At 52.0% G+C, this 27,286-nt stretch overlaps 1 protein-coding gene and 1 long non-coding RNA gene across 2 annotated transcripts in view; one reads left to right on the plus strand and one right to left on the minus strand.

The window, feature by feature from the left end:
- Window positions 1-4,717: 4,717 nt before the first annotated feature.
- LOC311195145 lies at window positions 4,718-8,194 on the minus strand. Its single transcript, XR_014617485.1, has 3 exons — window positions 8,113-8,194; window positions 7,939-8,014; window positions 4,718-4,993 (listed from the first exon to the last, which is right to left on the minus strand). It is a non-coding gene; the product is annotated as an uncharacterized lncRNA (long non-coding RNA).
- JADE2 (jade family PHD finger 2) overlaps window positions 6,992-27,286 on the plus strand; it is a 78,014-nt gene continuing 57,719 nt past the window's right edge. Inside the window, exons 1-3 of the mRNA XM_084268494.1 lie at window positions 6,992-7,000; window positions 13,876-13,933; window positions 16,907-16,992. Of these exons, the coding sequence (XP_084124620.1) occupies window positions 13,876-13,933; window positions 16,907-16,992 (144 nt within the window). The 5' untranslated portion in view covers window positions 6,992-7,000. The remainder of the gene's footprint in view (window positions 7,001-13,875; window positions 13,934-16,906; window positions 16,993-27,286) is intronic.

Raw genomic sequence — 27,286 nt, forward strand, 5'->3', positions numbered from 1 at the left:
TGTGACTCATCTTTAATGTCTCCTCTTTTTTTTTTTCTTAATTGGGAGAGTAATTGCATGTTCTGTGGTGGGATCTGCAGGTGGGATCAGACACCCAGCTGTTAACCTCCTTGGTGGGAGGAGGAGAGCTCTCCTGGCCTCCTCAGGGGAGTAAAACACAACTGATTTTACACCTAGGCGGATCCTTCCCTGGGTTGCGAGGTGGGAATGGGCAGGACAAGGGCTTGCACTGGCATGTCCTGGCTTTGGGGTAGCCCTTCACATGGAGGTGGGGGGAAGAGATACTTAGGCAGCTGGACTAGGTGATGCTTGTAGGTCTCTTCTAACTGAACTCTTCTAAATCCATGATTTTCATCCTCTGTCACCCAGAACTAGAGACTTTGCCCACAAGCTCTGAGGAGCCACATTATCCCATCACCCCATCGAACATGGACACCTGGAAATGCCAACAAGAAGGGAGCAAAGGAAAGCAGGTGGGGAAGTGTGCTGCTGCGGAGTCTGCCATGGTGCCCAAGGATATGTCCAAAGCCAAAGGAGCTTCAACAGGCCTCTGGCACAGGAGCACCACTGAAGCCATTCAGCTACCCACCGATGGTCCTTATTTCCCCACATCTACCCTTTAGGGCCCTCTGAAAGCCCCAGTTCTTCCAGTCTGGGGTCTGCATGAAATGTGTGATGTATCAGATGCGCTTTGCAACAGGAGTGAACTTAAACAGAGAAAACAAGAGCAGCAGCAACAAGAAGGCATCTTGAAACTTGGCAGAAAAAAATTCAGTGCACAAAACCCACAAGAACATCAGCATCTTTGCACAAAACCACTTACAGATGCATTCCTTCAAGGTAATCCTTTCAGACAGAGGCAGGCTGCCATTTCTTTGAAAGATATTAAAGCAGCTGTTGCTAGAACATAGAGAATTTTTGAGCTATCCATCAAGGGATGGACATATGTAATGCTCTATTTTTTTTTGTTTGTTTACAGTTTATTTTGATACCAAATTTCCAGCTCCTGAAGGTAATTGAGACTGCAAACAAAATCTCGCTATCCGCTGATCTGCCAAATCAAATTTTCTTCTCCTCTAAGTATAGCCTTTTTCCCTGGCTTCAGAGAGGAAGAGAATTATGCAGAATGAATGAGAAAGAAAAGGGATTAGTTGGTATAATGGCCATAGCGGCCATCTCTCCCTTGATCTTCCTGGGGTAGTTCGTTCTTGAAGATGGGAGTGATTATCATTGTGGTTTAGGATGGAGCTTGTTCTTTCTCCTTCTACTGCACCTGCTTACCACCTCCCAAATCAACATGTATTTTAATAAATCTAAGTACCCTGATTACAGCTGGGATATTGGACAGCCCTACTTGGGATAAGGTTTTCATCACCTCTGGGTTCCCTCCCTGGAATGGCCATGTACTGCTCTGGTCTTTATTAGAAATAAAAGTAGCTGTGAGGTGGTTTTGACTTCTCCTGGCTCCCAGAGGGCTCAGAAGAGGAAAATAGGAGACACGTGTCTCCTGCACTGTTTTCCAGTCATGGGATGCTTCTGAGCATCTCCCTGCCCACTGAAAGACTGGTGGTCTTCCAGTGCCCAGCATCACGGCCAGGTGGGTATCGCAGCAGCAACAGGCTGAGGGAGATGAGCTGCCCTCATGATTCCTCACTAGTTAACATGAGTAAATAGATCATTTCTAAAGGTCTTCAACATCACATTGGATTTTCATTGTGTTTGGGGACTGCTCACACTCCCTTGGACCTGTCCTACCCATGGCTGGTGGTAACGTACTGCGGTAATCAAATGTGATGCCAACCAGGTAACTGAGTCTGAATCTTCCTCTCCCAGGAGATCTGTCTGCACAGAGGCTTTTCACTGGTCTCGGATCTCCTTGAGAAGTTTTATCAAACCCAAGTGTTGGGAGATGAGCTATTCCATGTTGCAGAATGGCTTGAGGAGCAAGGCCATGAGCCTATGGAGCAGTTGTCCAAGCAGTCGCCTGTGTAGTTTAGCAAGACTAGACCCCACACTGTCTTGGTGAGAACAGAAGGGTCAACAATCGGTCAGCGTATTCTTGTGCATCGTGCAGCAAGGCCACAAGATGTGGGAGCAGGAGGTGTGATAAGGATTCAGTGTTCCTGGGGCTGAGAAAGAGACATGATTCACAGGCTACCAGATGGGTGGAGTATGTAAATGTAACCTTTAGTTAAGAGCCAATTAGTATACAACAGGTATAACACGTGGTAGGAATAGTATAAAAGGAAGTGTGTGCTTGCAATAAAGTTGAAGCTTGCTTTATCAACCACACTGGCTGGCTGCATTCTTCCCTCTCGTGGCAATTTCACACCCTTATTCTCCCAAAGTTGCTCTAACAGTTGTGTAATCACCGCTCTGGGGTGAGCCAATGCACCCCTAAAACCAAGAGACTCCCACCCAGCGTGGGAGCAGCCCCAAGGCAGTGGAATTGATGGGTCTGTGGCACTTTTTGGGGGGACAACTCACATTTAACGATGGGATTTAACTCCTCCAAACTCACACACAGCTCATAAAGACTCCATCCTCCACTCAACATCATCCATTAACTCCACCTCTGTGCTCCTCATCGAAAGGTTGCCTATCTTTTTCTTCTAGGTTTGCAAAAATCAGCTCTGGTGAAGGAAGATGAAAGGGAAACGATGCTGGTTCCTTCCCTGGAGAGCGTATTTCTTACTTGTTGCATAACTGCTTATTTTAGCATCAATCAGCCGAGCCTTTGTTGTGTAGACAATTCTGTCCTTTTAGAGGATTTGTGTCGTATTATTTCTTCCAAAATGTGCTTTTTTTGTTGTTGTTGTTGTTTTTATTATTAGATTTATCTCTTCTCTTAGTGAATGTCAACTGACAACACCCTGTCAGAGCCCTCCCTAAGCGTTACACAGATGCCCTGGTATGTAAACCATGCCTCATATGCATCATACATGACATGACCTCTCTGTAGAGCCACCCATCAGGTGTTCTCTCTGTGCATTTCAGATGTATGTGTTACTTACACAGGTAGGCAAGCTTTGTGTAAGTGTGCATAGATGGTAGCCAAACACCTACTGCTCCTGCCCAGTGAAGTACTCAGAATGAAGACATGGCCCAAATTTTCTCCATCTGTGCCCTTTTGTTGCAGCAGAATGAGGTTTTTAATTGCAGGTTCAGATACTATACACACCATGGTGTACAGTGTGGGAGATGGGCAGCCAGGGGCTCGGCGATGCCGGCTCGTCCCTAGTGTTCAGCACGTGATCCTAGGCCTCAGCTCAGCACATTATTCACATGTCTGGCCACTTTGGGATTTCCCAGCAAGAGGAAATACAGCTCAGGTATCTCCATGTGCAGATTTCAAAGCAGGACGAGGTGCTCATCTTTGGGATGGCAAAAATGCATCTGGGTTTGGTCTAGGGGTGCTTGGGACCTGCCAAGCACAACCCACCCACACCAAGGAACTGAGCTTCACCTTTGAGGAAAGAAGCCTGAGAGGGGATCTTATTAATGTTTATCAATATCTGAAGGGTGGGACACAGGGGGAAATGGCCATCCTCTTCTCAGTGTCTGTGGGGACAGGACAAGGGGCGATGGCCTCAGGTTGGAGCACAGGGACTTCCAGCACCAACATGCGGAAGGACTTCTTCCCGGTGAGGGAGCCCTGGGACAGGCTGCCCAGGGGGTGTGGAGTCTCCTTCTCTGGAGAGATTCCAGCCCTGTCTGGACACCGACCTGTGTGCCCTGTCCTAGGGACCCTGCTTTGGCAGGGGGTTGGACCCACTGATCTCTGGAGGTCCCTTCAAACCCCTATGATTCTGTGATCCTGTGGTTCTGTGAGCTGCAGACTGGACTGGGACTCACTGTGACATCCTTTAGAGGTGGTGCCCAGGAACCCTGGAGAAACAGCCCAGCGGGTTGGAAGGCTGTAATCTGCTCTTCAGGACCAGAGCAGGGACGTTGGCAGGTTCCTCTGCAGACAGAATAATTCATTTCCTCGTGGCTTTTTCCTACGGCGCTTTCCACTACACTGCATCAGTGCTCCAGCACCTTCATTAATCCTCCCCAAACACCCGTTATGAAGATGGGTCAGGGTGACACCGTGGATGGATTAAGGTCAGTTTTGACTAATTCAGGGTACTCCATCTGAGAGGAGTGGAACGCCCGCTCTCTCAGAGCATTTAACATGATACAGCACTTCATACATGCAAGCGCAGCACCCTCTGCTTCCAGCTGTACAAAGATGGATGTCAGCAATTCAGGCTAAAGGTTTTGAGCTGCACACTCGAAATGTGGGCAATACAACCAACCATCAGCATCCAAAAGTTTGGCTTAATGACTTTGTTAGCGTTACAAAGCCTGTGGCAAGGGCAAGGAGAGAATCTTCCTCCTTGGGAGAGTTTTATCCTGTGCCACAGTCAGACTGTGGCCACATCCCGCATCCCGCAGCCCTTGCATCGCTCCCCAGGCAGTTTTTGGTTCTGCAGATAAGACCTGGCCAAAATTTGTTTCCTTTTTGACTTCCAGAGCTGGTAGGTGACATGCAGGTGCTCCATGGAAAGCAGACTCTTGACTATAATTAAGAACTGAATTAGAATATGTGTGCAAAAGGAAGTCTCCCTAAATCGGTGCAGTGTGCCTCCCGTTGGGTGTTTCTGATGTTCTCACCAGGTAACGAGGCAGTGACCTTCCAAATATCCCTGAATGCAGCCTGAGGGGTTAGATGGGGTGGGATCCATAGGTTCTGGCAATAAATGTGACTGTGTGCCAGAGCAGGTGAGGTACCTGGGGCTGGTGGGGACCAATGGAAAGGGGACATGCTCATGTATCCCAATGCTCTTTTACTATGAGGAAAGGCTTTGTAACTGGGAACTGAAGTTTCTCATTCCTTGGGGGGATGCTGAGTGGGCTCTGAGCAGCAGGTGCCCCAAGAGCAGCTTCCTCAGCCATTTCAGCAGCCGGAATCAGGCATGTTTTCTGCTGCATGTTGCGAGCTGCTCTCCTGCAAAGAAGACATGGCTAAGTTGGGTGGGTTTATCTAAGAGGTTACAAAAAGCCACGTTATGCCAGATTTCAAGACCCCACTTCCAGAATTGCAGTCCCAAAACAAACCCACAGTAAACCCAAGAATGACCAAAGTGATGCTCCTCTCCTCCTCCTTCATCCTTGGAAGAGTCAAAGGACTCAGAGAGTTTGGAAAACGTCCAGCACTGGCTGCCAAGGCAGAAAGTTGCAGCCTAAGTCATTCAAGTTTGGGAAATTATTGAAAGCTAGAACCGGGATGTAGAGCAGGGAGCATCCCACCACCTTCGCTGTGGTGGTTCTTGCTGTGGTCCCGATGCCTTTAACAACTGGTAACTCAGAGTTTTAGAGCTGACAAGCTTCACCAGGTTTAAGAGATGAGTTTAAGTCACAGCTTGCGACTGAAAGACTCAGGTTTAACCTGAATTTTCATCTTCTGTAGCAATGGTTTGAAGCAGCACAAAGCAACTCCTGCAATTGCTTTTACAGCAAAGGCCTCGGGGAGGTTGTTAAGCTGCACCCACTGCAGCCCCTCGCTTGTTACCGATTTAATCTGAGGCACCGTTTCTATTGCCACGGCCACACTGCCGCTGGTTTTAATCCTGGGGAGAACAGCCAAGCACCCCTGAGCCCACAGTTCCCCTTTGGAGAGCACATGGCGGGGTCACCCCGGGGCGGGGGGTGCCGCTCCGCCCCTCTCCGCGGCAACTCTGCAAAGTTTGTTGGGGGTTTGTTGGTTTTGTTTAGGGTTTTTATTTTGGGGGGTGTGATCCCCTCACACCGCACCCTCAACCCCTCGCGGGGAGGGGGGGGGGCTTTGCTGGTGCCGCCGCATCCCCAATCCCACCCGCCGCTCTCCCTTACGCGGGCGCTGCGCGCCTCTCTAAAGCGGCCGCGTGTACCAGCGCGGCCCGCGTAACCTTATCCGCGGAGCAGCGCGGACTCCCCGCGGCCCTCCCCGGCAATTCCCACGCCGCCCGCCCCGCGGCCGCGGAAGTTTACTACGCGAAGGGGGGGGATGGGGAAGGGGGGGAAGAAGGAGGGGGTGTGTGGGGGGGAGAGAGCGGCTCCGCACCGCGGCCCCCACCCGCTCCGCGATGGGCAAGAACCGTCTTTTTGACGCAGGAGAAATGGCAAATTTTAAGTACGTCATTAATATGGCGCCAAAAGGGTGGTTTTCTTTTTTTTTTTTTTTTAAGTATAAGCTTATTTTTTTTTTAAGGTTGCAGAGCCGCGTCCCCGCGTACGCGTGTGCGCAGCGCGGAGAGGGGGCGCGGAGCGGGGAACGGGGAGAGGAGGGAAAAGAGTGTGTGTGTGTGTGTATCTGTCTGTGTGTGTGCAGGGCCAGCGGTGCCGGCGGGACGCCTGCGGGGCGAGCGGGCTCCGGGCGTGCGGCGCTGGGGCTCCGGGCAGCGCCATGGGGCCCCGGCGACCGGCGGGGGGGTGAGGAGCGGGGCGGGCGGGCAGCGGCGGCGCGGCCCGGGATGGGACCCGCGCTGGCCGCACCTGGCCCTGCTGCCGCTGCGCCTCGGGAAGGGAGAAGGCGCAGGAGGGAAAGAAATTGAAGATTTGGGGCGGCCGGCGAGGAGGGAAGGGGGGGTGGGGGGGGGTGGAAGCGCCGCCACCATTATCCGTCCCCGCTCCGAAAGTCGCTTCCCCGCCTCCCTGCCGGAGCCCGAGCGGCGGCGGGGCGAGGAGAGCCTGAGGAAGTGCGGGGTAAAAAAGAAAGAGAAACAGGCGGGCAAGGGCTCGCCCGGCCGCCGCGGAGCGGCCATCTCGGCTGGGAGCGGGGCCGCATCCATGGAGTTACCGGGCGGCCGCTCCTGAAGAGGGCCCGGCCGGCGCGGCCCCGGCAATGACACCGGATTGAGCCGGCGAGGGGGCTCTCCCGGCCGGGGACTGCGGGAGCATCCCCCGCCCCCCGCCTCCTCCCCGCCCGTAACCCGAGAGACAGCCTCAACTCTTGGAGGACACTCTCCTGGCAAAGGTAAAGGCTCGGCGGGGCTGGCGTCGGGAACGGGCTTATTTTGCAGTGGATGGTTATTTTGCAGCTCCCCCTGCTTTGCTTGTATTTATTTTATTTTTTAATTTTTTCTGCCCTCCCTCCCCCCCCCCTCCTCCTCCTCCTCCTCCTCCTCCCCCCCTCCCCGGGCTGCGAGGCGGGGGATGTGCAGCATTTCCAGGGGTGGATTGCGCATGTTGGTCACTCTTGTTTTAAAGTGTAACGAGGGAGGCAGCGGGAATGTAAACAAGAACTTTTAAAGGGTCGGGCTCGCAGCTTCGCCTTTTTTTTTATTTTCCCAAATTAATGACTGCGGCAGAGGCTGCCCCGCGCCCTGCCCGCCTTGGGGGGGAGGGGGCGCGAACCCGCGGCTCCTCGGGGCGATGTGCCGGGCCGGGGACGGGGGGGAGCTCCACGGGTACCGGGGCTCCGTGCCCGGGCAGCGCTGCTGGCTTTGGGGCTGGGGAGCGGCGGGCCCGCGGGCGCGGAGAGCTGCGCGGGGCCGGGATGGCGGTGCCCGGGGGCGTGGCGGCTGCCGGCTCCCGCCTGCCCTCTCTCCCTCCCTCCCCTCCTCTTCGCCGCTCCCGGCCGCGTCGCCTCGGGGCTTTCCCCGCCGCCTTCCCCCCTCCCTCCCCGCCCCGCCGCACCGCGCTGCTAGGTCGCCGGGCCCGGGTGGCGGCCGCCGCCCCCCTCTCCTGCATCGCCCGGGCCCAAAAACATCCCTCGGCCGCTCCCCCCCGCCGTGGCCCTGCTGGGCGTCCCGCGGGGCGCTTATCCCCTCCCTCCCTCCTCCCCGAACCGGCCACCTGCCCCTTCCTCCGGGCTCCCTCCCTCGGCGGGGGACGCGGCGGCGGCCGGTCCTGCCCCTTCCCCACCTGCGGAGCGGGGCAGCCTAAAAGGATGCTGGGCTGGGAGCGCCTTACCTGCCGCCCTGTTCCCCTCCCACCCCTCCTGTTCCGCGCCGGGGGATGGAGGCAGCGACCTGGAAGTTGGGATGCGCTGCAAAGGCAAGGGAGGGGGGATGTGCTGGATTGTCAAGCTCGGGTGCAATTTTGGGGGGGGGGGGCGGGGGGGGGGGAATAGGCGTATCTCCATACCTGTACATCCCGAGCGCTTTTTGAGAGGGAAGAAGGGAAGGAGGGCATTCAGGGGGGAAGATTCCCAGCTCCTTCTCTCAGCACCCACAGTGAAAATTGTTTACTTTCGGGTCTGAACCTGGACCCTCCTACCGCTGGGACATGTCTAAGAGGGGATTTTGCTTGGGAAAAAAAAATCAATGATCTCAGCCTTTCTCCCAGGGGTGAGGAGCCCGGCTCTTAGGAATGGTATTTGACCTTTAAGCATTTATTGGCTACTGAGGTTAAAATAAGCTTGAGATGGGAGTAAAAATAGCTTGCAGAAAGGTTAAATCAAAGGTTAAATTTGTTTTTCTTAGGAAAATTGAGGCTGGTGTCAGAAAATGAAGGCTTGGAGCAAAGGATGGGAGAGTACCCGTTAGGTCTGTAGGCAGGGAGATGCAATTAGTTTGAAGTATTGCTGGCTGCTGATAGTGTTTGACACCGAGTTCTGGAAGTCGGTGGACAGGTGGTCCTCAAACGAAGGTGTTTTAAATAAGGTCTGGTCTTTGCCTTCCTCTGGGTGTTTGGTACAAAGACCCGAGTGCCCGGAGCTCCTGTTGATTTTCCTACGAGTTGAGGATGCTCAGAGACCTGCAGGATGGGGCAGCGGCATGCGGGCAGGGAGCCGTGTCCCTGCCCTTGTCCCGTGTCCCTGCCGTTGCCCTGTGTCCCTGCCCGTGTCCCTGCCTGCTCCCTCCTGCCCAAAGGCAGGGGTGGCCTCGAGTGCCCGCACTAACCTTTCTGATTACCTGTGCTCTGTCTGGGCTTGTTGAAGAGAGAGAATGGATAATTAGAGGGTAACAAGTCAGAAGAGGCAAGGAAAGTTATAAATGTGAGTAGTAAGGGAAAAAAATGATCTTGTAGATGCAGAAAAAGGCAAAGCACAGGAAGTAAAGGAGGGCTTGTTTTGTTTTAAATTTAAATGTGATTGAATTTTGCCTCAGGGGAGCCAAGACAGCAAGCAGAGTGGCAGTGGAGAAGAGCAATGGCTCTCTCTTCACCTGGGCAGCTGAGTTTTTGCTTAAGACGTGGGAGCTGACAGCATCCTGCGGAGCAGTGGGAGGGCAGGCGAGCAGGGACAGGCTCCCGCTGCCCGGAAAGTGAGTGTTCCTGGGTACCAACAGCATCTCGCCTTTCTGGATTTACGCTTCGCGGGGTCACCAGGGCATCCTGGCTTTCTGGCTCCCCACTTCGCAGGGTTGCCAGGGGAGGTTAAGGGAAGAGCAGCACGCCTTCCCTTGGGGGTGCAAGGGGCTGTGCACCGAGCTGTGCTAACTGTCTCCTGGCACGGTCCATCCGCATCTTCGGTTGAAAAGTTTGCTTTTCTGTTATTGTGAAATTGGGGCCGTGCCTGCGTCTGGGAGGGGGGGGGGGGGGTGGGGAGGGGGGAGATGGGGATGCTGCTGCTCTCTTAGAACCTCCTGTAACAACGCTTCGCTCCCAAATTGTTAATGAGAGCAGGCAGTCTGATGAGGACAACCCTCCTACGGTATGAAAGCTGGGACCTTCCAGCTCTCCACCCTTCTTCTACTTTCTAACAACCTGCTGGTATTCCTAGACAGAGCAAAGAAACAGTTAACGCGGGGTGTGTGTGTGGGAAGAATTGAGAGCAGCCCCCCGACTCTGCATCACCCATCCGCGCACAGGCGGTGGGACAGGGAGGTCGGTGCTCGGGGGGGGTGGGGTGGGGGGGAGTCCCCGGGAGCTGAGGGGGTCCGGGCTGGCCGGAGCGGTGCGGGTGCCGCTGGGGGCACTCGTTTCTGTTTGTGTTCCTATTTCTGTGCTGGAAGAACAAACAGGGAAGTGGTTTTTTTCTGCAGTCTCATTGCAGCTCGCAAACAGCACAGAATTCAGCCGGTGTTGCTCAACTGTCACAGCGTCAGAGGTGACGGCGCGGGGGGGGGGACCGAGCGCGGCGCATCCTTAATGTGCGGATGCTGGGAAGAGGTGATGCCCAAATACTTCTTATTTTTCGATTTATTTATGATTTTTTTACGGCAACTTCTGCAGGTTTCTGTGCCCTGCGTGCCACAGGCGTGCCTGCATTTCCCTGGTTCTCTTGCTGCAATCTGGAATGGTTCGTTCTCGCAAACAGCCCCTTGCACATGGTGCTGTGATGCCACCAAGAGCTCCAAATCCCACGTGGACTTGGATATTTGCGGGGAGCTGGGAAACGGCGGTGGATTCCCCAGAGCCCAGGGATCCTAGAGGGGTTTGCAGAGGGCGAGGGGTTCACCCGAAGCGGTTTGTTGGCTGAAGGGCTGGATTGAGGCATTTTGGTTCATCACTGAGGGATGTCCAGGTGGGACAGGAGCTCAGGATCCGGGCACATGCATCTCTCTGTGTGCTGAAGACTACTTTTGCCTCCAAGTCTCCCACGTTACTTGTGCTGGACAAAATTGCATCTTCAAAAGCTCCTCTTCATCCCTCCCCTACTGGGAGGCAGGACCAGGCAGCCTGAGGCCATCATCTCAATTTTATCCCTCAGCTCATTTGTCCAAGGGCCTAGTGATTTACATTTGTTTAGGCTGATGGAGGGCCATCATCTTCCTCGGTTTAGCATTTATCTGCCTTTCTCAGCTTGAACAAAGGCAATGCTGAACATGTGTTAGTTTGCAAGCAATTCTGTTTCTGGGTTTCCAGGCATTAGCACAGGGCTATGCCTGCGGATTTGAGTTGCAGACACTTCAGGGGGATGTTCATTTGTTTATAAAAGAAACCCACATCTGTTTCTGTTTGAATTTTGTAAAGCAGGCTCACATAGAGATCTTTCTCTTGGCTTCTGGCACTCTAAAAGCTAGATTTTGGGCCAACTTCGACCTAACAGTGACCTTTTCAAAGTATTAAAATTATTAATTTTTATTTGTTTATGACTCTAATAATGATGCCATGCAGAAAATGGCTCAGTTAAAGGTGAAATTACCTTCTAACGTTAAAGAAAACTGATTAATTTTGGAGCAGAGGCTGTATTTTGTGAAGACTTTACATTGCTTAGCACCACCCCAGCTGAACTGCTCCTGAGAGCTTGCTCCGGGCGAGGCTTGTTGGGGCCCTGGGAGCAGAGGGACGGGTGTCGGGTTTATAGCCCTGCTTCAGCTGGGGAAATGACCCAATTACCCTTCATCTTCAGTAAATTCCTCTGCAGACTACCGGGCAGTTTACTACTGTTTGGCTGCTCAGGAGGACGAGTCCCTCAGGAAACAACAACATCTCCTTAGGAAACAGCATCTCATCTCCTTGGTGCTGCCCGGAAGTTTACCGTCTTCAGAAGAGATCTGGTGGAGTTCTGTGGTTTTGGCCCCAAATTTTCCTTCCTTCGGGCTCACAGTGTCTGTGCCATCCCCTCCCCAGGCAGTTGCCTTTCCCTGTTCAGAGATGTCTGCATCTTGCTCAAGCCAGGAGTTCATTCAGAGCGATTTAATGCAGTTGGGTTCAGAGGATGCTCTCTTGGGTTCAGAGGATGCTCTCTTGGGTCCCACCATACAGCAGTGAAATGATTTCCTGGCGCAGGGCTGCTGTTTTACCCACAGTGTGAACCACTCTCTATACGTATATAAACTCCTATGGTTGCATATTGAGCAGGGGGAGGTGTGGTGTGTAGGGAGGAGTAGGACAGGGACCAAGTTCAACTGAAGGGATGATCGGTGCGTTGTTCTCAGCACTGAAACCAGCCCCAGTGTCCTGACACCTGTGCTGTGTGTTACTCATACACCTTTCTCCCTTGCTTGGAGGGAGATTGATAGCAAGGAACTCTGTCCAGCAGTAAAGGCAAGGGTGGGAATCGCTGGGAATCCCACTGGCTATCAGCATTCCTTTACTTCAGCTCACGGGTTTCTTTTCCCCATTGATTTTGATTTACTTAATCTCTGACTAGTAACTCCAGAATCAATAAAAGCACAGGTCCAGCTTTGTGCTCTGAAAGCCCATTACCACTTCAGACCACTATAAGCCAGCTTAAAAGGTTCAGGTAGAATTTCCACTAAAAGTAAGCAAACTGCAGTTAGGGCTGTCTCCAGCATCATTTCCCTCCCAGCAAAATCTAATGGCTACTTGGATCAAGGCTGTTTTAATAACATCTGTTTTCCCCTTGAGTCACTGGGGGGAAAGTATTGATATTGCCATATTCTCCAGGAACATTTTTAATCATGTTTTGACAGGGCAGTGCCTTAACCACAACACGGATAGTTGGAATGTTTACGGTACTTTGTAGTATTATCCCTTAAAACAGTGCCATAAAACATGAGTATATATTGTCAGATACAGGTGTTGCAAAGGGTTTGTATGCTTATATGGAAGTTTTCCTGCTGTTGGTGAGCAAAAGCTGTCCTGTCTGTGCTGCTAGTACCTGCTGTGGCCAAACTGGTGTATTATTGTCATTCCCACTTGCATTTGCAGCACCAGGAGTATAATGTGCCATGTTAACACCTTTAGATTCTTACAACATCCCTCAGAAAGTACTGGGGAGATATCTATGGGATTAACGTTGTTTCCTGTGGGTGTATTTTAACTCCCAGTCTGTGGGTAGCCCTTTCCATCTAGAGCTCCCCAAACCCTGTATCGGGGGCCACCAGCAGACACAGGGGTGTTCAAAAGTTCAAATACCTTTTTGCTTTCCTTGTCCTTTCTTTTTTTAGTCTTTTTTTTTTCTTTTTTTTTTTTTTAAGTACCTCATGGTGCAGGGACTTGATTTCCAGCTCCGAGCGCTCGGTTCCTGAGGGCTGAGTTCAGGACAACCTGCTGATTTCAAGCAGTAGTTCCGTGGCTTCTTCAAAGTCACAAAGCGAATCAGCACCAGAGCTTGAAACGGGTCTTCCACCCTCCTAATCGGTGTGGAGGTACCTGCTGCCGTGGCTCTGTCTCTGAGAGGATGGAGAAGTTATGGCAGCTGCACAGAAGCCGCTTGCTCACACTCCACCCCCTGGGAGCTGTGGTGCTGGTGGGGGGCTGCAGGACCGTGCCGGAGCAGGCAGAGCAGCGCTGGGTGATGGGAAGTGTGCTTTGGGCTTGGCTAGCACACGCTGGCTGTGTGACAGATACATCAGAAGCCTTAAAAGAAATAGGGACCGCCTGAGTGGGAAGATGAGTCAGAGGGTAAAACCCAGGTCTCTTCGGACGTGGGGGTCCTCTTCAGCGCAGCGGTACTCGGACTTCCCCAGCAGACATACTGAGAGTGCACAGAGTTTCCATTCTTCTATCTTCATTTCTTAAATTTACAGCCCGGGGGGATGGGGGAAGGTGTGTGTGGGGGTGTTTGCAGGTTGGTTTTTGTCCAGGAGTTTTGTGGTCCGTGGTGAGGCATCCTCTGCCATGGGGCATCCTCCCATCTGCTCTGGGGCATCCTCTGCCTTGGGACATCCTCTGCTGCAGGGCATCCTCTGCGGTGGGGCATCCTCTCGCATGCACCCTCCCCTGTGATGCTCTTGCAGAGGGAGAACCGTTTGGTGCGAATCCCTCCTAGGCAAATTGCCATGCAGGGCTGAGCGATCCAGCCATACTCACTGGACCTCCTGGGAGTGGGAAGAGCTGGTAGAGAAGCACAGCACCCTGAAAGTTTTTTAAAAAGCCCTGTGAGGATTGTTTTCTTCCTTTTTTATTAAGCCCCTGGGTGGCTGTCTGCGGTGAGGGTAAGTACTGCCTGGTGCTGGGGTACCGCTGTGTGCAGATAGTTGGAGATAAGAGTGATTTGGTGCTGAGATGAGCTTCCTGGGCATTAAGTGTAATGTTCAATTTCTTTTGTTACAGATGGAAGAAAAACGGCGCAAGTACTCGATCAGCAGTGATAACTCAGACACCACTGACAGTAAGACCTTTAATTCAAGGCTTTGAAGGAGATAACTAAGCGATTCACCTCCAGCAGGGAAAACGCTTGAATAATTACTTTGCAAAGAGTGGAGGAAACTGCATTTACTGGGAAGTCTCCTGCACAATGAATGGTGTGCTGGGGCTGGGTTTGTCAGAGATGCAGCAACAAGCTGATATCAATTTAAAACGCCCGGCTGTGGCTCCTCTTAACTGATGAGAGTGTCTCCCTCGTGTGAGGAGTCTGGGTGAGGGAGAGCTGCTGATTGCAAATCTGCTAACGAAGCAAACACCCTTTTATAGAGAAGTTGCCCTTTCTTGTGAGCTACAGCCTGGGGCTGGTGTTAGCTCTTGAGGGGGAAAGGGATGTTTCTTCTAGAGTCGGGGTAAAACCAGAGCGTTCCCTTCTTGCAGGCTGTGGGAAAAAGAGGGATGAGGCTCAAGCCAGCAAAGCTTGCAAGCCCACGCTTGCTTTTCAGCATCTACCTCACTTCATCCTCATTCAGGAAAGCACAGAAGCATGTGCTCAACAATAAACATGTGCGAATGTGCTGAGTTTTGGCTATAAATAGAGTGCTTTCCCACTTACTCCAGGGTTTCACCCACTGCAGACATACCGCAGTGCCTCAGCGTTTGGTACCCTCGAGGCACCGGTCTAATCCCTTGTCTGGGCTCCAGAGGTTCCTACTAGTTGCTCTTGGTTTCTTCCTGATGTCACAGTAATTTCATCTGGGCCGTGCTGGGAATTTGCTCTCCACACTTTACAGGATCTGGCTGCTGGATATCTGAGAAGGAAAGGGACTTTGCTTAAAGACACTCAACTTCTGGGCCTTTTCCTAACAGGATGATGGGGAGATTACAGGGGGTTATGGAAAGGCTGATCTTGCTGGGGTTTGGCAGCCGTTCCCACAGCTTTAGCCAAAAAAAATTGTCAGCATGAGCGAAGTTCGTGCTGCTACAGCCGACGGGAACCTGCTGTTTGGCTGTTGGGGGGGGGGGGGGGGGCACCTCCTGCTAGAACCCCAGGGTGGTGACTTGGGGGGCTTGAGCTGTGCCTACAGAAAGTGTGTTGGACTCTCTGTCAACACATCTCACTTCTTGTACAGCACAACATCTCTCACACAGAACGGGGTTTGTTTTGGAAGCCGGGCTCCCAACTTCCATCTCCTAATCCCCAGGTGCTCAAAGGCTTAGGGAGCCGAGCTGTGCTAGCTGCCTTCTCTGCCTGTCGGGGCTAAGGCGTCTGTAATCACAGCATTAAACAACATGGGCCTTATCTCTATTGGGCTGGGATATTTATGCTGCAGGTGATATCTAAGCTGTTGACAAATGCTCTCCTGCAGGATAATTGTGAACAAAGGGATGACCTTCTTTTTTTACTCCTCTGCCAGGAAAGGATGGTAGTGGCATGTTATCTGAGTCTACGTAGTTGTTGTAGCACCACCACCACCACCGTGCTGTAGCTTGAGCAGAGGGGGTAAGGTGGAAATTAGTGACTCAGTCTCTCAGTGTAAACTGTGGATCCGCCGCTGGAATGCTTTGAGCGGCGTGCCAAGTATAGAGTGGTGTTTCCCAGCAGCTGCAGGGACCGCTGCTGTGGGCTTTGCCTACGCAGTCCCGTTACATCCCGAGATGATAAAAGCAATGGGTTTATGTGGAGCCCACTTTTCGTGGCATCTGGCTTGATGCCAGGGTCAGAAAAACAGCTGTCGCTCAGCAGTGACCGATGCCACCTGATCTGCTCCTCAGTTTGTGAAGTACAGGAAAGTTTGTCAAGTAAAGAGTGCAGGGTGAACCAGTGCCTCTTCCCCTGAGAGGTTTGTCTGGGCTCATGAGGGATTCCCATTGCTTGAGCTGGCAGAGGGAGGGATGTTTCCCATCCCTGGGACCTGTTGTCCCAGGTGGTACCGCACCTGGGACAGCCCCATACCTGGGACAGCTTCGGTCCCTCCTGCCAGCCTAGCTCCTGGTCAGAGCCCTTCCTGAAATCCTCCTGTGCGTGGCTGCATTGTGTTTGGCAGTTGCTGTGTGCATGACAGTGTTGCCTCCTATTCAGCCATCCAAGGATAAAATCAGTGTTAAATAGGCCTATCGGTAGTTAATTTGTTGCACCCCCACAAAAACATGCATATAGTGGAATTTGGAGGGCTCCTGCTATGCAGCAGAGCCAACTGTCGTCATTCTTATTAAAATAGAAATCTAATAATTAGTTTATTATTACCCAACACATACAGTGTTGGGGTTTTTTAAGTGACAGTAACACCTCTGGGTTGGAACTAAAGAGTAGTAGCTTAATAGTCCCAGCACATCTCAAGCTTTGGCTGCCCTTGGCTTGTGGTGGTCCTGCTCCAAGATGATGAGAGTCCATTCATAATACTTCTAAAATAATGCTGAATCCCAAAACAAACACGCTCTTACTACTGAGAAGTGTAAAGTGCCTTCCTGCAGTGTGTCCTCTTGTGTAGCTCCCACTGGAACTGCACAGATGTGGAAGTTACTAGTCCTGGCATGGGCAGGGGAGTTTTACCTGCTTCAGGCAGCATTTTTGACTACGGGGTCTGAAGTCCTTGAGCAGTTCAGATGCTCATCTTTAAGCAGCATTGTTAGAAAATATTGGTCTTATCTCCTTAATTCCCAATTCCAGGAGTGCTAGCCCTGGCTTCTTCTCCCCTAGAAGCTGTTCTTACTCATGGCTTTGGCTTTGTAATTCTGACGTCTGCATTTGACAGCAGTAGTGTTAAATCTCAGAGGTGTCTCTTTCGTCATCTCCAGCAGCAGGAGGGCGATGTTAATCTGTTCTGGTGAAGTAGGCCAGGATGTGCACAAAAATAATGCCATGTCAAGGTATTATCGCCCCTTAGTGCTGACCCAAAGTGCTGGTTGAGGGTGTAGTAGTGGCAGTGGGTCTGGTGACAGAGATAGGATGAGACTTAGTTGCTTTTCCAGGTGACACATCTCTGTTGTCTCATTGCAGGTCACACCACATCTGCCTCCAGATGCTCCAAAATCCCAAATACCAAATCCCCCTGGTCACGGCAGAAGGAGAAGAAGCCCTCTGAGGTACGTGAGCTTTTAGGCTTTTGCCAAAGGAGAGTTGTGCCCCGGGGGGCTTTACTTGCCCAGATGTGGTGGCAGGCAGCATGGTCACAGCTGGCTGTGGGCAGAGGGTGCCAGGATGGGGCGTCCTCTGAGAAGCCACATCCCCACGCTGTGAAGCCACAGCTCCCACCGGCTGAAGGACGGTGACAGCTTCATGCTCAGCTCTGCCAGGAGGGAGCTAGCGGAGGTACCTGGCGGGCATCTCGGATGAAGGGTGGGAGGCCCTTGTCCCTGCTCCATCCCTGCTGATGCAAGTGGGAGGAGGCTGATTTTGTTGGGTTGGGAGGTCCTGCAGTACCGAGGTGCCTCTGTGCTCAGGGTCCCCATCCAGATGTCCTTTCCTTGATGGCACAGGGCACAGCGCTGGTGCTGGGGCAGGTGGCTTGGTGGCATGAAAGCTCCTCCCTGTGAGTCAGTGGGAGGTGTCCAGAGCCATGAAATGAGAGACAGCACAGCTGAGTTGGAGGTTATGTCCTGTTGGGTCCCTCCTGTCACGAGGCTCAAGGGCATTAAGGTGTTTGACCTTGCTGCAGCAGTTCCCTTCGCTCCAGGTTGGTATGGGCAGCACTGCCCACCCTGGGGAGCATTGCTCTGGCTGCCCTTGCCAGCTCTGCGGTCCATGCTGCTGGGTGGGATCAGGAAGAGCTGTGTTTCTCCAGGATCGTGCTGGAAGGGGCGATGCTGTGCCCTGCTTTCCCTCACATGCCTCAGATGCATTTCCACTAGACGTGGAAGCTATATCAGGCACGAGCTGCTGTTGTAGCAACTGCCGTGTTTGCTTTTGGTGGTCATCTCTGTTTCAAGAGCAGTGTGAGCAAAGCCAGAGGGACATTGTTCCCGCATTCCCTCCCCTCTGGACCTGGGTCACCAGTCAGACAGAGCTAAGTTTAGAAGCAGGTGAAGCTGGCCAGGCTAACGCCTGCTCCCTGGCTCACAGCTCCTGTCCAAACCCCCATGTTGCTCCTTTCCTGAGGCTGTGGCCCAGCGAGCACAAACCTCTTGAGCATCCTCCCTTGGCGTCAAGGTGAACAGAGATTTTGCGGTTTTCCTGTGGTCACTGTGTGTAGTTGTTATTGCTGTGACGGATTTACGTTGATAGATCTAACATGGTGACAGTGGACAGGGACTTTAACAGCTCGAGCCCCTTGTGCCTTGGGTAGGGAGGGGCTGAGGAGCTGTTACTGGTAACTGGAAACACACCAGAGACCAAAGAACCAGGGATGTGGGTGTCACTGGCTGCTGACAAGGCTGTTAAGTGCTGGTGGTGGCATTTTTTTTTCATTATGGATGTGTCTCTTGCAAGGGGTGAGGGGGTGTGTCTGGCACCTGGATCCCCTGTTGAAAAAGCAAAGCATTTTCGGGTGTCTCCTCCTCCTGGGATGCTGCTACCCACCCTCTGACATAGCTGCCTGTGCCAATGTGTCTGAGATGTCAGATTAGCTGTGTCGGTGCCTCCTGCATAGGATTCCCACAGAGATGCCTGCCCAGCATTAGACCTGGTTAGATGGGTGAGGATGTGACTCATGCGTCACCAACAGTGCCATATGTGCCATCCTGCTGCTGCCCAGTAAAATCCTCCCCTAGAAGAGCCTGTGTTGGGACTTTTCTTTCTGCATCACTGGTACAGACGCACTTTTCCATCTTTAATATGAATTAGCTCTATCAGCCAGCTGAGAGTTTGCCTGCCTGCTTGTGAAGTTCCTGGATGGAAGTCCAAGCCAAGACTCCCAAGTGAAAATGCTTCTGTGCTTTGTGAGGGATGCACAGACCCAGATGTGAGCTTTGCTGCACTGCAACAGCTGGAGTGAAAACTAGATCTTGGTCCATGACACCCAGGGAGACGTCAGATGTGGGACCGTGGAGGCCAGGCTCGTCCCTCTGCTTCACTCTTTTGTTATGCCCAGAGGATGGTTCTCAGTGAAATGTAGCTCTGGAACAAATGAAGTGGAGCAAAAGCTTAACAGTGCTGGGCTTAGCAACGGTTGGGACAGAAAGTGAACCCTGGTAACATGTCTCAACTCAGACTCTGGGGGAATTTGGGGAGGTGGTGTGTAATTACTCAAGCTGGAGTTTGGCCAGGGTGCTCAAGCTGATAAACCATCTTTTACAGAAGTGTGGTGGGAACCTGAGCAGATCGGGCTGGTCCAGGTCTCAGCTTTGCTCCCCTTACCCAGTGTCTGTCCCGTGGCTGCTGGGATCTGGGGCTGTTTGAATCCAGCTCCAGGAGAAACCCTGGAGAGGGTGGACTGGCCCTGAGCTTGGATGTAGGTTTGCTCCACATGTAAGGTCCAAGACCTGTATGTAATGGTTTGGAGATCGCTCTGGGCAGTGCTGGCTTATGGATCTCCTCAACGACAGCATCTTCCACACTTTTTCACGAGTGGCTTTTACAGTGAGCACCCAGGAACTCGCCTGGTCCCTGTGTGGGATCCACTGCCTGTCATCTGTGAAACGCAGCAGGGCTTGGCATGTCCCAGGAATGTCTCGCAGAGGCACTGGAGGATGTCTGGCACAGACTGGGATGGGCATCAGATCCTACTGGAGTGAGCATCGAGGAGTGTAAAACACAAACCACACTGCTGCCAAGCTGCTTCACATGGGACGGCCAAGTACCTTTCTCTTTGCTATCCCACCTAGGATGGACACTACAGGAAGGCAACAGGGAGGGCACGATGACTGTGTTATCAGGTGTTGAAACCCCCATCCCCACCCCAAGCAGCCTGCCTTCATTTTGGAGCTGGAGAAGCCTTTTCAAGCAGTAACTCAAACTCCAGGTTTACATGTGGCTTGTAGGTTTATGAAGAGCAGAGCTGTCCAGGTGCAGAGGGTCTGAGCATGTCCCAAGGGGCAGCGATGCTTGAGGACAGGCTGGGGGATCGGGGGGTTGTGTGTGGGGGGAACTGCCAAGCCCTCCTGCCCCTCTCAAAGTCACGTCCCTGTTTTCTCTGTGAGCTGCTGTCTGCAGCGTTACTGTTCCATAGTTATTAGCCGGGTCAGGGGGTGATGTTTGTTATGAAAGACTCTGTGAGAAGGGATTAACTATACACATTAAAAACCACCCGATACAAGGCATCTGGAAAAACAAGCTTCTTAACATGGAAAAGTACTGAGCTGTTTGTAAACATCCACCAAGGGGGCCACTGCCAGGGAGGGTGATTATATTTATCTGTCCCTGTCACGGGGCTCTGCCCGGGCTCTTTCCTGACGTGTCCCAGGCACCAGCCCTCTGTCTCACTGCCTCTCTTACAGAGGTGACACTTGTCCCACTGAGATCTCAGGGCTGGTGGTGCTTATGGTGCCCCAGGCTCTCCTACCTTGCCCTTACCCGGAGGCAGAGGATGGATGTGGGTGGCTGCCTGACACCTTCTTGCATCTACAGTGATAGCAGTCTACCAATCTGGTCATTTTAATTAATCTCATTAGAGCTATCGTTTGTTTCTGAACCTGGCCTCAAATGGAGCGTGGTGGCTGGTACCCATCCCTGGGCACCGGCGGCTCGCAGGAGATGCTCCAGCAGCCAGAGGAAGGAGGAGGCTGCAGGGAGGTGGATGCTTGCTCAGGTCCTCCCTTGTCTTGGATGCTGAATCTGCAGCGGGGAATAAGATGTGCCTGAAGTAGGGATTTCTGCAGCTTTTAGTGGCGCATTAGTGCAATCCTGCCCCTGGCTATGGGCTGCTGGGGATATGAGCGCAAGCCTCGCTGCTTAGACTGCAGTCATCAAGCCCTCTCTCCTGTTTCTGACAGGGAACAGTTGTCAGTGTCTAAGGAGAGAATATAAGAACAAGGCAAGTGTGTAATGATAGTCGCCGGCTCTATCTGCCAGCTCCCAGCCATCAGCAGCCCGGGGACTCCCTCGGATGCTGCCTGAGTCACTCACTGCCTGAGCTGCTGTGTTAGTCATTAGCTCCTGAGTATATCGGGGATCCAAACCCCCCCTGCAATGGGTCGCACTGCCAGAATATATTGGGGGGTGTGTGTGGGGGGAAGCAACACTACTTTTTTTGAGCGGAACCCCCTTCCAGCTGTTCCTTCCCAAAGCTGAAGAGCCTGGTGCTCAGCTCCCCCATGGGTGCTGCTCGTCTCACCGGACATCCTCATCGCCTTTCTCCCTGGGTCCAGGCGAGGGGACTGCAGCTGCAGGCAGGGTTCAAGATGAAGGGGAAACCACAAGTTTATACAGTTTACGTTATTTTCTGCTGGCCTTGTTTAGATATTACTTCCGTGTTTTGAAAGATGGCTTTTTATATCCCTCCAGAAGAATTTAACCCTTTCAACAAGCTTCCTCATCAGTTCCCTTCTAAAAAATACTCCTTACTGTGTTAGATCTTGGGTTTTTTTTTTTTTCCCTGATGGCCCAGTTTGATGTGAATTTAGTCCCTGGGCTCTCTGTGCCTGGGGAAGGGCTTTTATGAGTATGGCCAAGCAAGACTGGACATGCTTCTGCTGGGCTGGATGAGGAGAAAATCCATCTCTGTTGAAAGATTTGACTGCAGTGGCTTTGTCACTTTTCCCAAGCCAGCATGGGGATAGCAGATTAATGCCATTGTCTTCTGAATGCTGAGAAGGGCCAGACAAAAATGCTTCTTGTTCCTATTTTAAATTCTGTTGTTCATTGAATCTTTAACATTCAGCATTTCGAGAGGAAACGAGACTAGATGAAGAGATAGCAGGCTGGCTCCCAAACAAACACCAGAGTAAGTCTTTTTTTCCCCACAGGCAGATAATACCCCTGCTTACAAACACACACTGGGCATTGCTGTGTTTCACAGCCTTGCTCCCAACTGTTGCCGCTCCTCTCAGTTGGGAAAAGGCTGGAAAACTGTGATATAACATCAAGGAAATGGGGCTTGAGGAGCAGGGCTGGGCAGCAAAGGTTGTGTCTGTTGAGGTGCCAGCTCAAGCTGATATGAAGACAGTTTGTACAACCAAAAAACTATTCCCAGGGCTCCCATTATTCCTGTTGTTTTCTCTTTCTCTAAAAATCCTTGTGACTCATGAGCTACAACAAACAATTTTATGCTTGAGAGGGTGAAGGGCTAATAGCGCTGGCTGGAAATGAGAGGGGAGCCCTGCAGACAGAGCAGCTGGAGGCTCCTTTGGTCCTGGTGTGGGTGGAGGAAGAAAAGGGGGGGCATGACTGGGGGTTGTACGTGGGATGTGGCTGCCAGGATGGCAGTTGGAGGAGGAAAAGGGTGTTGAACCAAAACCTGAGGAAACATGGTACCTTGGTGTCAAAAAGCACTTGTACATCCTTCATGTGGTGACCTGCTGGTGCTCGGAGTGGTGCTCAGAGTGATGCTCAGAGGTTGCCCATGCAGCATCACACATCACTGTGTCAGGGGAGGATTGCAGATTTGTTGGGCTATAAGAGGGAGCAGACTCTGGATGCAGGCTGTGGCCAGTCCCTGCCCAGCTCTCCCATCCATCCGCTCCCTGCCCACTGGTGCCCAGTTTTGAGTGATGGGCGCAATTCCTCATCCACTTCATACCAGTGCTTTGTGTGTGGAGTGCTTCAGAAAGGGTTTTGTTGTTGTTGTTAAAACTCCTCAGGGATACAGATGTTTTTGTGTATACACACAACTGCATCCCATGCCAGGAGCAGGGCTGGAGCTTGTCCCTCTGCCCCCAGAGCAACGTTTAAAAGCCCCAGGGCCAGCTGGGTGCAGATGCAGGGAGAAGTGTGTAGCACAGCTCCTGCTGGCTCAGAAAGCTTCATGCATGGGGTGCTGGCCCCTGTCTGTGTTTGGCTGAGCTGTGTGGTCCCTCTGGAGCTCGTTTTCACTCAGGCTGGTTGGCAGCAGGCACTTGAAGCCAGCACCCACATTGGGTGATGCCGAAGCCGTACTGGGTGCGATCATCCACACTGGGTCCTGCACAGCAGTCCCTGGGCTGGCTGCTGGTTTAGGAGCTAATTAAAACCAGTGCTAGACGAGTGTTTCTTCTCGTTTTGATTTAAAGCCCAAAACAGATACAGCTTTCTGGCTCTCACCCAGGAGCTGGTTTCCTACAAGTGGAAAGTCGTTACTGTGGGGTCTGAATCCGGTGTTTTCGCATCGGTATTTGGGGCTGAGGGGATCATTGTCAGGCTCAGACCCATGGAGCAGCAAGTTGAGAAGCCAGGCCCTTGGCAGAGCACGTAAAGTGGGAGCTGAAGAGCAGTGAGATTGCTGGGCTACTCAGAGGGGTTTGTGGGTGAGTGAAAGAATCTGGGAATCAATATGAGGATTTTGCAGAAAGGTGGTGGAGAGGCTTAGAGAGGGGCTCGTCAGCCATGGAGGAGAGATGGAGGAGGAGGAGGAGCCAGGGGAGACCACTGCTGCAAAGTCCTTCGTTAACCACAACATTTCCAGTGGCCAGGTGTCTCTTTCTGAGGTTGTCCAAGTGTTGGAGAAATCAATGCTGGTCCATGGGAGAGCTCCTGGAGATGCCCAGCACCCGTCTCAGGGGTGTGAGGAACCTGGTGGGTCTGGTGGGTGAAGCAGCAGATCATCTGCAAGTGGACATGGCTGATGCATGAGGTACCCAAATCCACCTCCTGCCTTGTGGGTCTCTGCCACAACCACAGGAGCATCTTCCCCATGCCAGGCTGGAGTGGAGTGCAGGGTTAGGATGGAAGATGGGGAAGATGGGTTACATTTTGTTAGCTCAGGGCCATTTTTTAATTTTTTTTTTCTCTGGGAGAGAGAAAATTGATGCAGCTTTTGCTTCACAACAGCAAATTACAGAAATAGCAAAAAATATTGATGTATTGTTGAGGAATGTGATGCCTTTGGTGTGCCAGTGACTTGTCGTGTTCCTGGACCACCGAGACCATCTGTCCTGGGGACGACAGTCTGTCCAGTCAATTCAAACTGGTGGATTAAAAGGATGGGGAAGTAGCAGACACTGGTAATACAGGGTTAGCTGGCTGGTGAGATGTAACTGGCCATGAGTAAGTTAAAAGCTTTGTGGACCTTGGAAATGGAGCTGTCCCAGAGCAGCTGGACCCAGAGGACCAGGCTGTGGCTGGCAGCGGTGGTGCTGGGACAGGAGGGGTGAGCTTGACTCCATGACTGTCCAGTAGTTCTTTGGTCCAGGAAGCAACAGTCACCTGGAAATTGTTTCCTACACAAAAAGATCTGGATGGGACCGTGCGTGTGATCAGACAGGTTGTCGATGTGGCTGGTGGGACAGCAGGAGCAGCAGGACCTCTGTGGTGGTGGCCTGGGTTGCTGGGGACAGGTCAGTGTCCTCCTTGGGTGTTAGAGCCTGGTCCATGACATGAGGTTGATGTGGTCGCACTGGGGATTAACCTCATGTGTGGATGTGAGCTGGGAAAGCCAACTGGGAAGCCACGGCATGGGGCTGGTGTGCAGAGGAAGCTGCTGCATCACTTGCTGCTTTTATGCTGTATCTGATGGGTTTATCCATGGCATAATATCCCTGGACTCCAGCAATCCCCTGCTCTGTGGGCTGCACAGGAAGGCAGAGGTGGGTGCGGTGGGACCTGTGGTAGGGTGCTGGCATGGTCCTGCCATGGGTGCCAGGCCTGGTGATAGGGAGCAGGAGGTGGATTCACCTCCTTGCTGCATCTCCCAGGGGGATGTGTGGTGCCTCCCTCTTTTCCTCCTCACTGTGAAACCCTCCTTTGTTCACCTGAGTGGCTGTCAGGTCAGCCGGGACTGAGAGGGAGTGTGTCTCCATGTGCCTTTCTTCTGCCTGGGGTCTGAAACTGGATAAGCACCCTGACTCCACCTCTCCTGCCTTTTGCTTGGATGTACAAAGGCAAAAAAATCTCAGGATTTTGCAAGTCCATCTTCTTTTTCCCCATCTTTAAAGCTGACACTAGCACGGGGCGAGGCCGGTCCCTGGGCATCGGTGGGGCGATGCGTCTGTGAGCATCACTGAAACCTGCTGGAGGTTTCCAAGCAAGCAGAGGTGATAAAGTCTACGTCTCAGTTTGGCCTTCCCTGTCGCCAGCAGATCGATCAGCAATAATCCAGGTCCTGCTGCCAAGCTGGGAAGGGGATGACAGAGCCTGGCTAGGGCTGTGGCGGTGACGGGGGGAGCAGGGAGCGGGGCAGCCTGGTCTGGGAGACAATTTGTCAGCTCCTGAGGATGGGGAGAAACAGTAAACACTCCTATTGAGGGAAAATTGCTTGTTTTCTAGTACCCAACTTTCTGTTCACCACCAGGTCCTCGGTTCATCAGTGCCCAATTTATCCTTTATTTGGTTTTCATAAATAATTCAGAGGAGTTTGAGTAGAATAATTGAGTCTTTTCCCAACCCTAATCCCAGACAATTCAAAACAAAAAGACATTTAGATTACAATTTGAGCGTATTAGCTGTTGGGAGATTTCCAGACAACTGATCTGCTTTCCTTTTTTACAATTTCTGTGCTGTTCTATCGTTTCTGAAGTGTTCAGCTTTGATAGTTAATAATTTGAGCATTTCCAGTTCTTCATGAAAAGACAGAGGCATCTCTGCGATAAAGCGCGGGCGTGCGTGGGGGGCTCTTGGATGGGCGAGCTTATCTGTTTTCCAAGAAGGACTAAATAAATGAAGTACTGAGATTGCAAATCCAGCCTGCCATGTGCCTTTATCATCTTCAGGGAAATAGATACAATCGTGCTTATTGGGCTTAAAATTAAAATTTAAGCTTCTATGCTGATGTGAGGCTGAAAAGCCAGAAGGGATGAGTTTGGGGAAGACTTAATGCAGGGAAAACACGAGCCTGGGATCCACACCGTGCAGAGAGGGGAGGAATTGTACTCCAGGCTGGTCCCATTGCTGTGTTTTCCAATGCAGAGGCTGCAGGATGCACGCAACTGTTTGCTGGAGATGTGCTAAAGATGTTGGGAAGCACTGGTGGGGCTGGTCCTGATGGTTCGGAGCGGTGGTGAGCAGCACGGGATGCACAGCCAGCTCTGCCCATGGCATGCATCAACCACAGCAAACAGCCCTGAGAAATGACGGATGTAATAGCTGTCAGGAAAGCGAAATCCATTCAGTTTCTGACGTGAGAATCAGATGGAGCCGGTTTATTTCCTGCTTCTGGATGGCAGCTCTTGGGGGGTGTGTCTGAAACAGTGTTTGCTGTGTCAGTTCTGCAGGCGGGGCAGAGTAGAGGTGCCTCTGTGCTCCTGCCCCAGTGCTGGCAGCTGCAGCAGGGAGGTGACACCAGCCCCTGATGCTGCCCTTGGCCACGTGTGGTCCAGACATGGGGGAGCATCTTGTTCACCACAGCAAAGGGGTTGGAGGTGGGAGGGCTCATTTGGGCATGTGTTGTCCTCATTGGAGGTGGGCATCAGAACCAGGAAACAGAGATGCCGTTTGACATCTCACATCTTTGACATCTCTTGTTTAATAACAGCTGTATTTTTCCCTCTTTTTTCCCTTATTTTTTTTAATTTCTCATGCTGGCAGCGAACTTAAAGGTTCCTGTGGCATCTGTAACCATTCCTTTGTAGCACACAGACACTTAAAGGAAATTGATCTTTCTCAAACTGAGCCTAATTCTGACTGTAATATGTAGGTTGTTAAATTATGTTTATTGAAGGATGCGCTGAGCCTGCATCTGGCCAACTCAAATCAGGTTTATATAGATGTAATGAAAAATATCTCCAAGCAGATACACTGGGAGGGAAGTACCAGTAAAATTCAGAGAGGTCCCAACATAAGAAAAGTTGTTTATGTATTGTATTTAGCTGTAATTGGATTAGCAGCTGAGACTCTTGAGGATTAAGCAAACTGACCTAAATACTGGTCTCAGTGGTCTTAGTTAATGCCTGGTTTCCTGCATCTCAGCTGCTCAGGTTTCCCAAATACCCTGCAAAGCGTGTTATCTTCGTATCAAAAGTGTAAAACCATATTGTAACGTTTGGTGTGGGTCTGGAGAAGCAGTACTCACTTGGAGAATAAATAGACTCTGCAAACAGATAAGTGGTGTCTGACAGACACACCTGATCCACCCCAGCCCCATGGACGGTACCGCCGAAGTCGTGGGATGGAGTTGGGCAGCACGTGATGGTGTCCAGGTGTGATTGCTGGCACTGTGCGTGATTGCTCTGGCTAATAGATGGTAGAGAGGAGAAATCATCCATTCTCATTTAGCCTTTATTGTTGTGCTGCGAGAGGCAGAATTGCTTGAGTCGTGGGTGACAGGAAACCCTCTGGATGGAAAACCTTATTTACTGTGAGGGGGTTTTGGGTTTTTTCCAGTGAGTTTTTTCACTGTAGTATGTCAGGGGAAGGCTGTGCGGGGCCAGAAGTGAG

The sequence above is a fragment of the Gallinula chloropus genome (assembly GCF_964237585.1).
Source record: "Gallinula chloropus genome assembly, chromosome: 10".
Classification (NCBI taxonomy): domain Eukaryota; kingdom Metazoa; phylum Chordata; class Aves; order Gruiformes; family Rallidae; genus Gallinula; species Gallinula chloropus.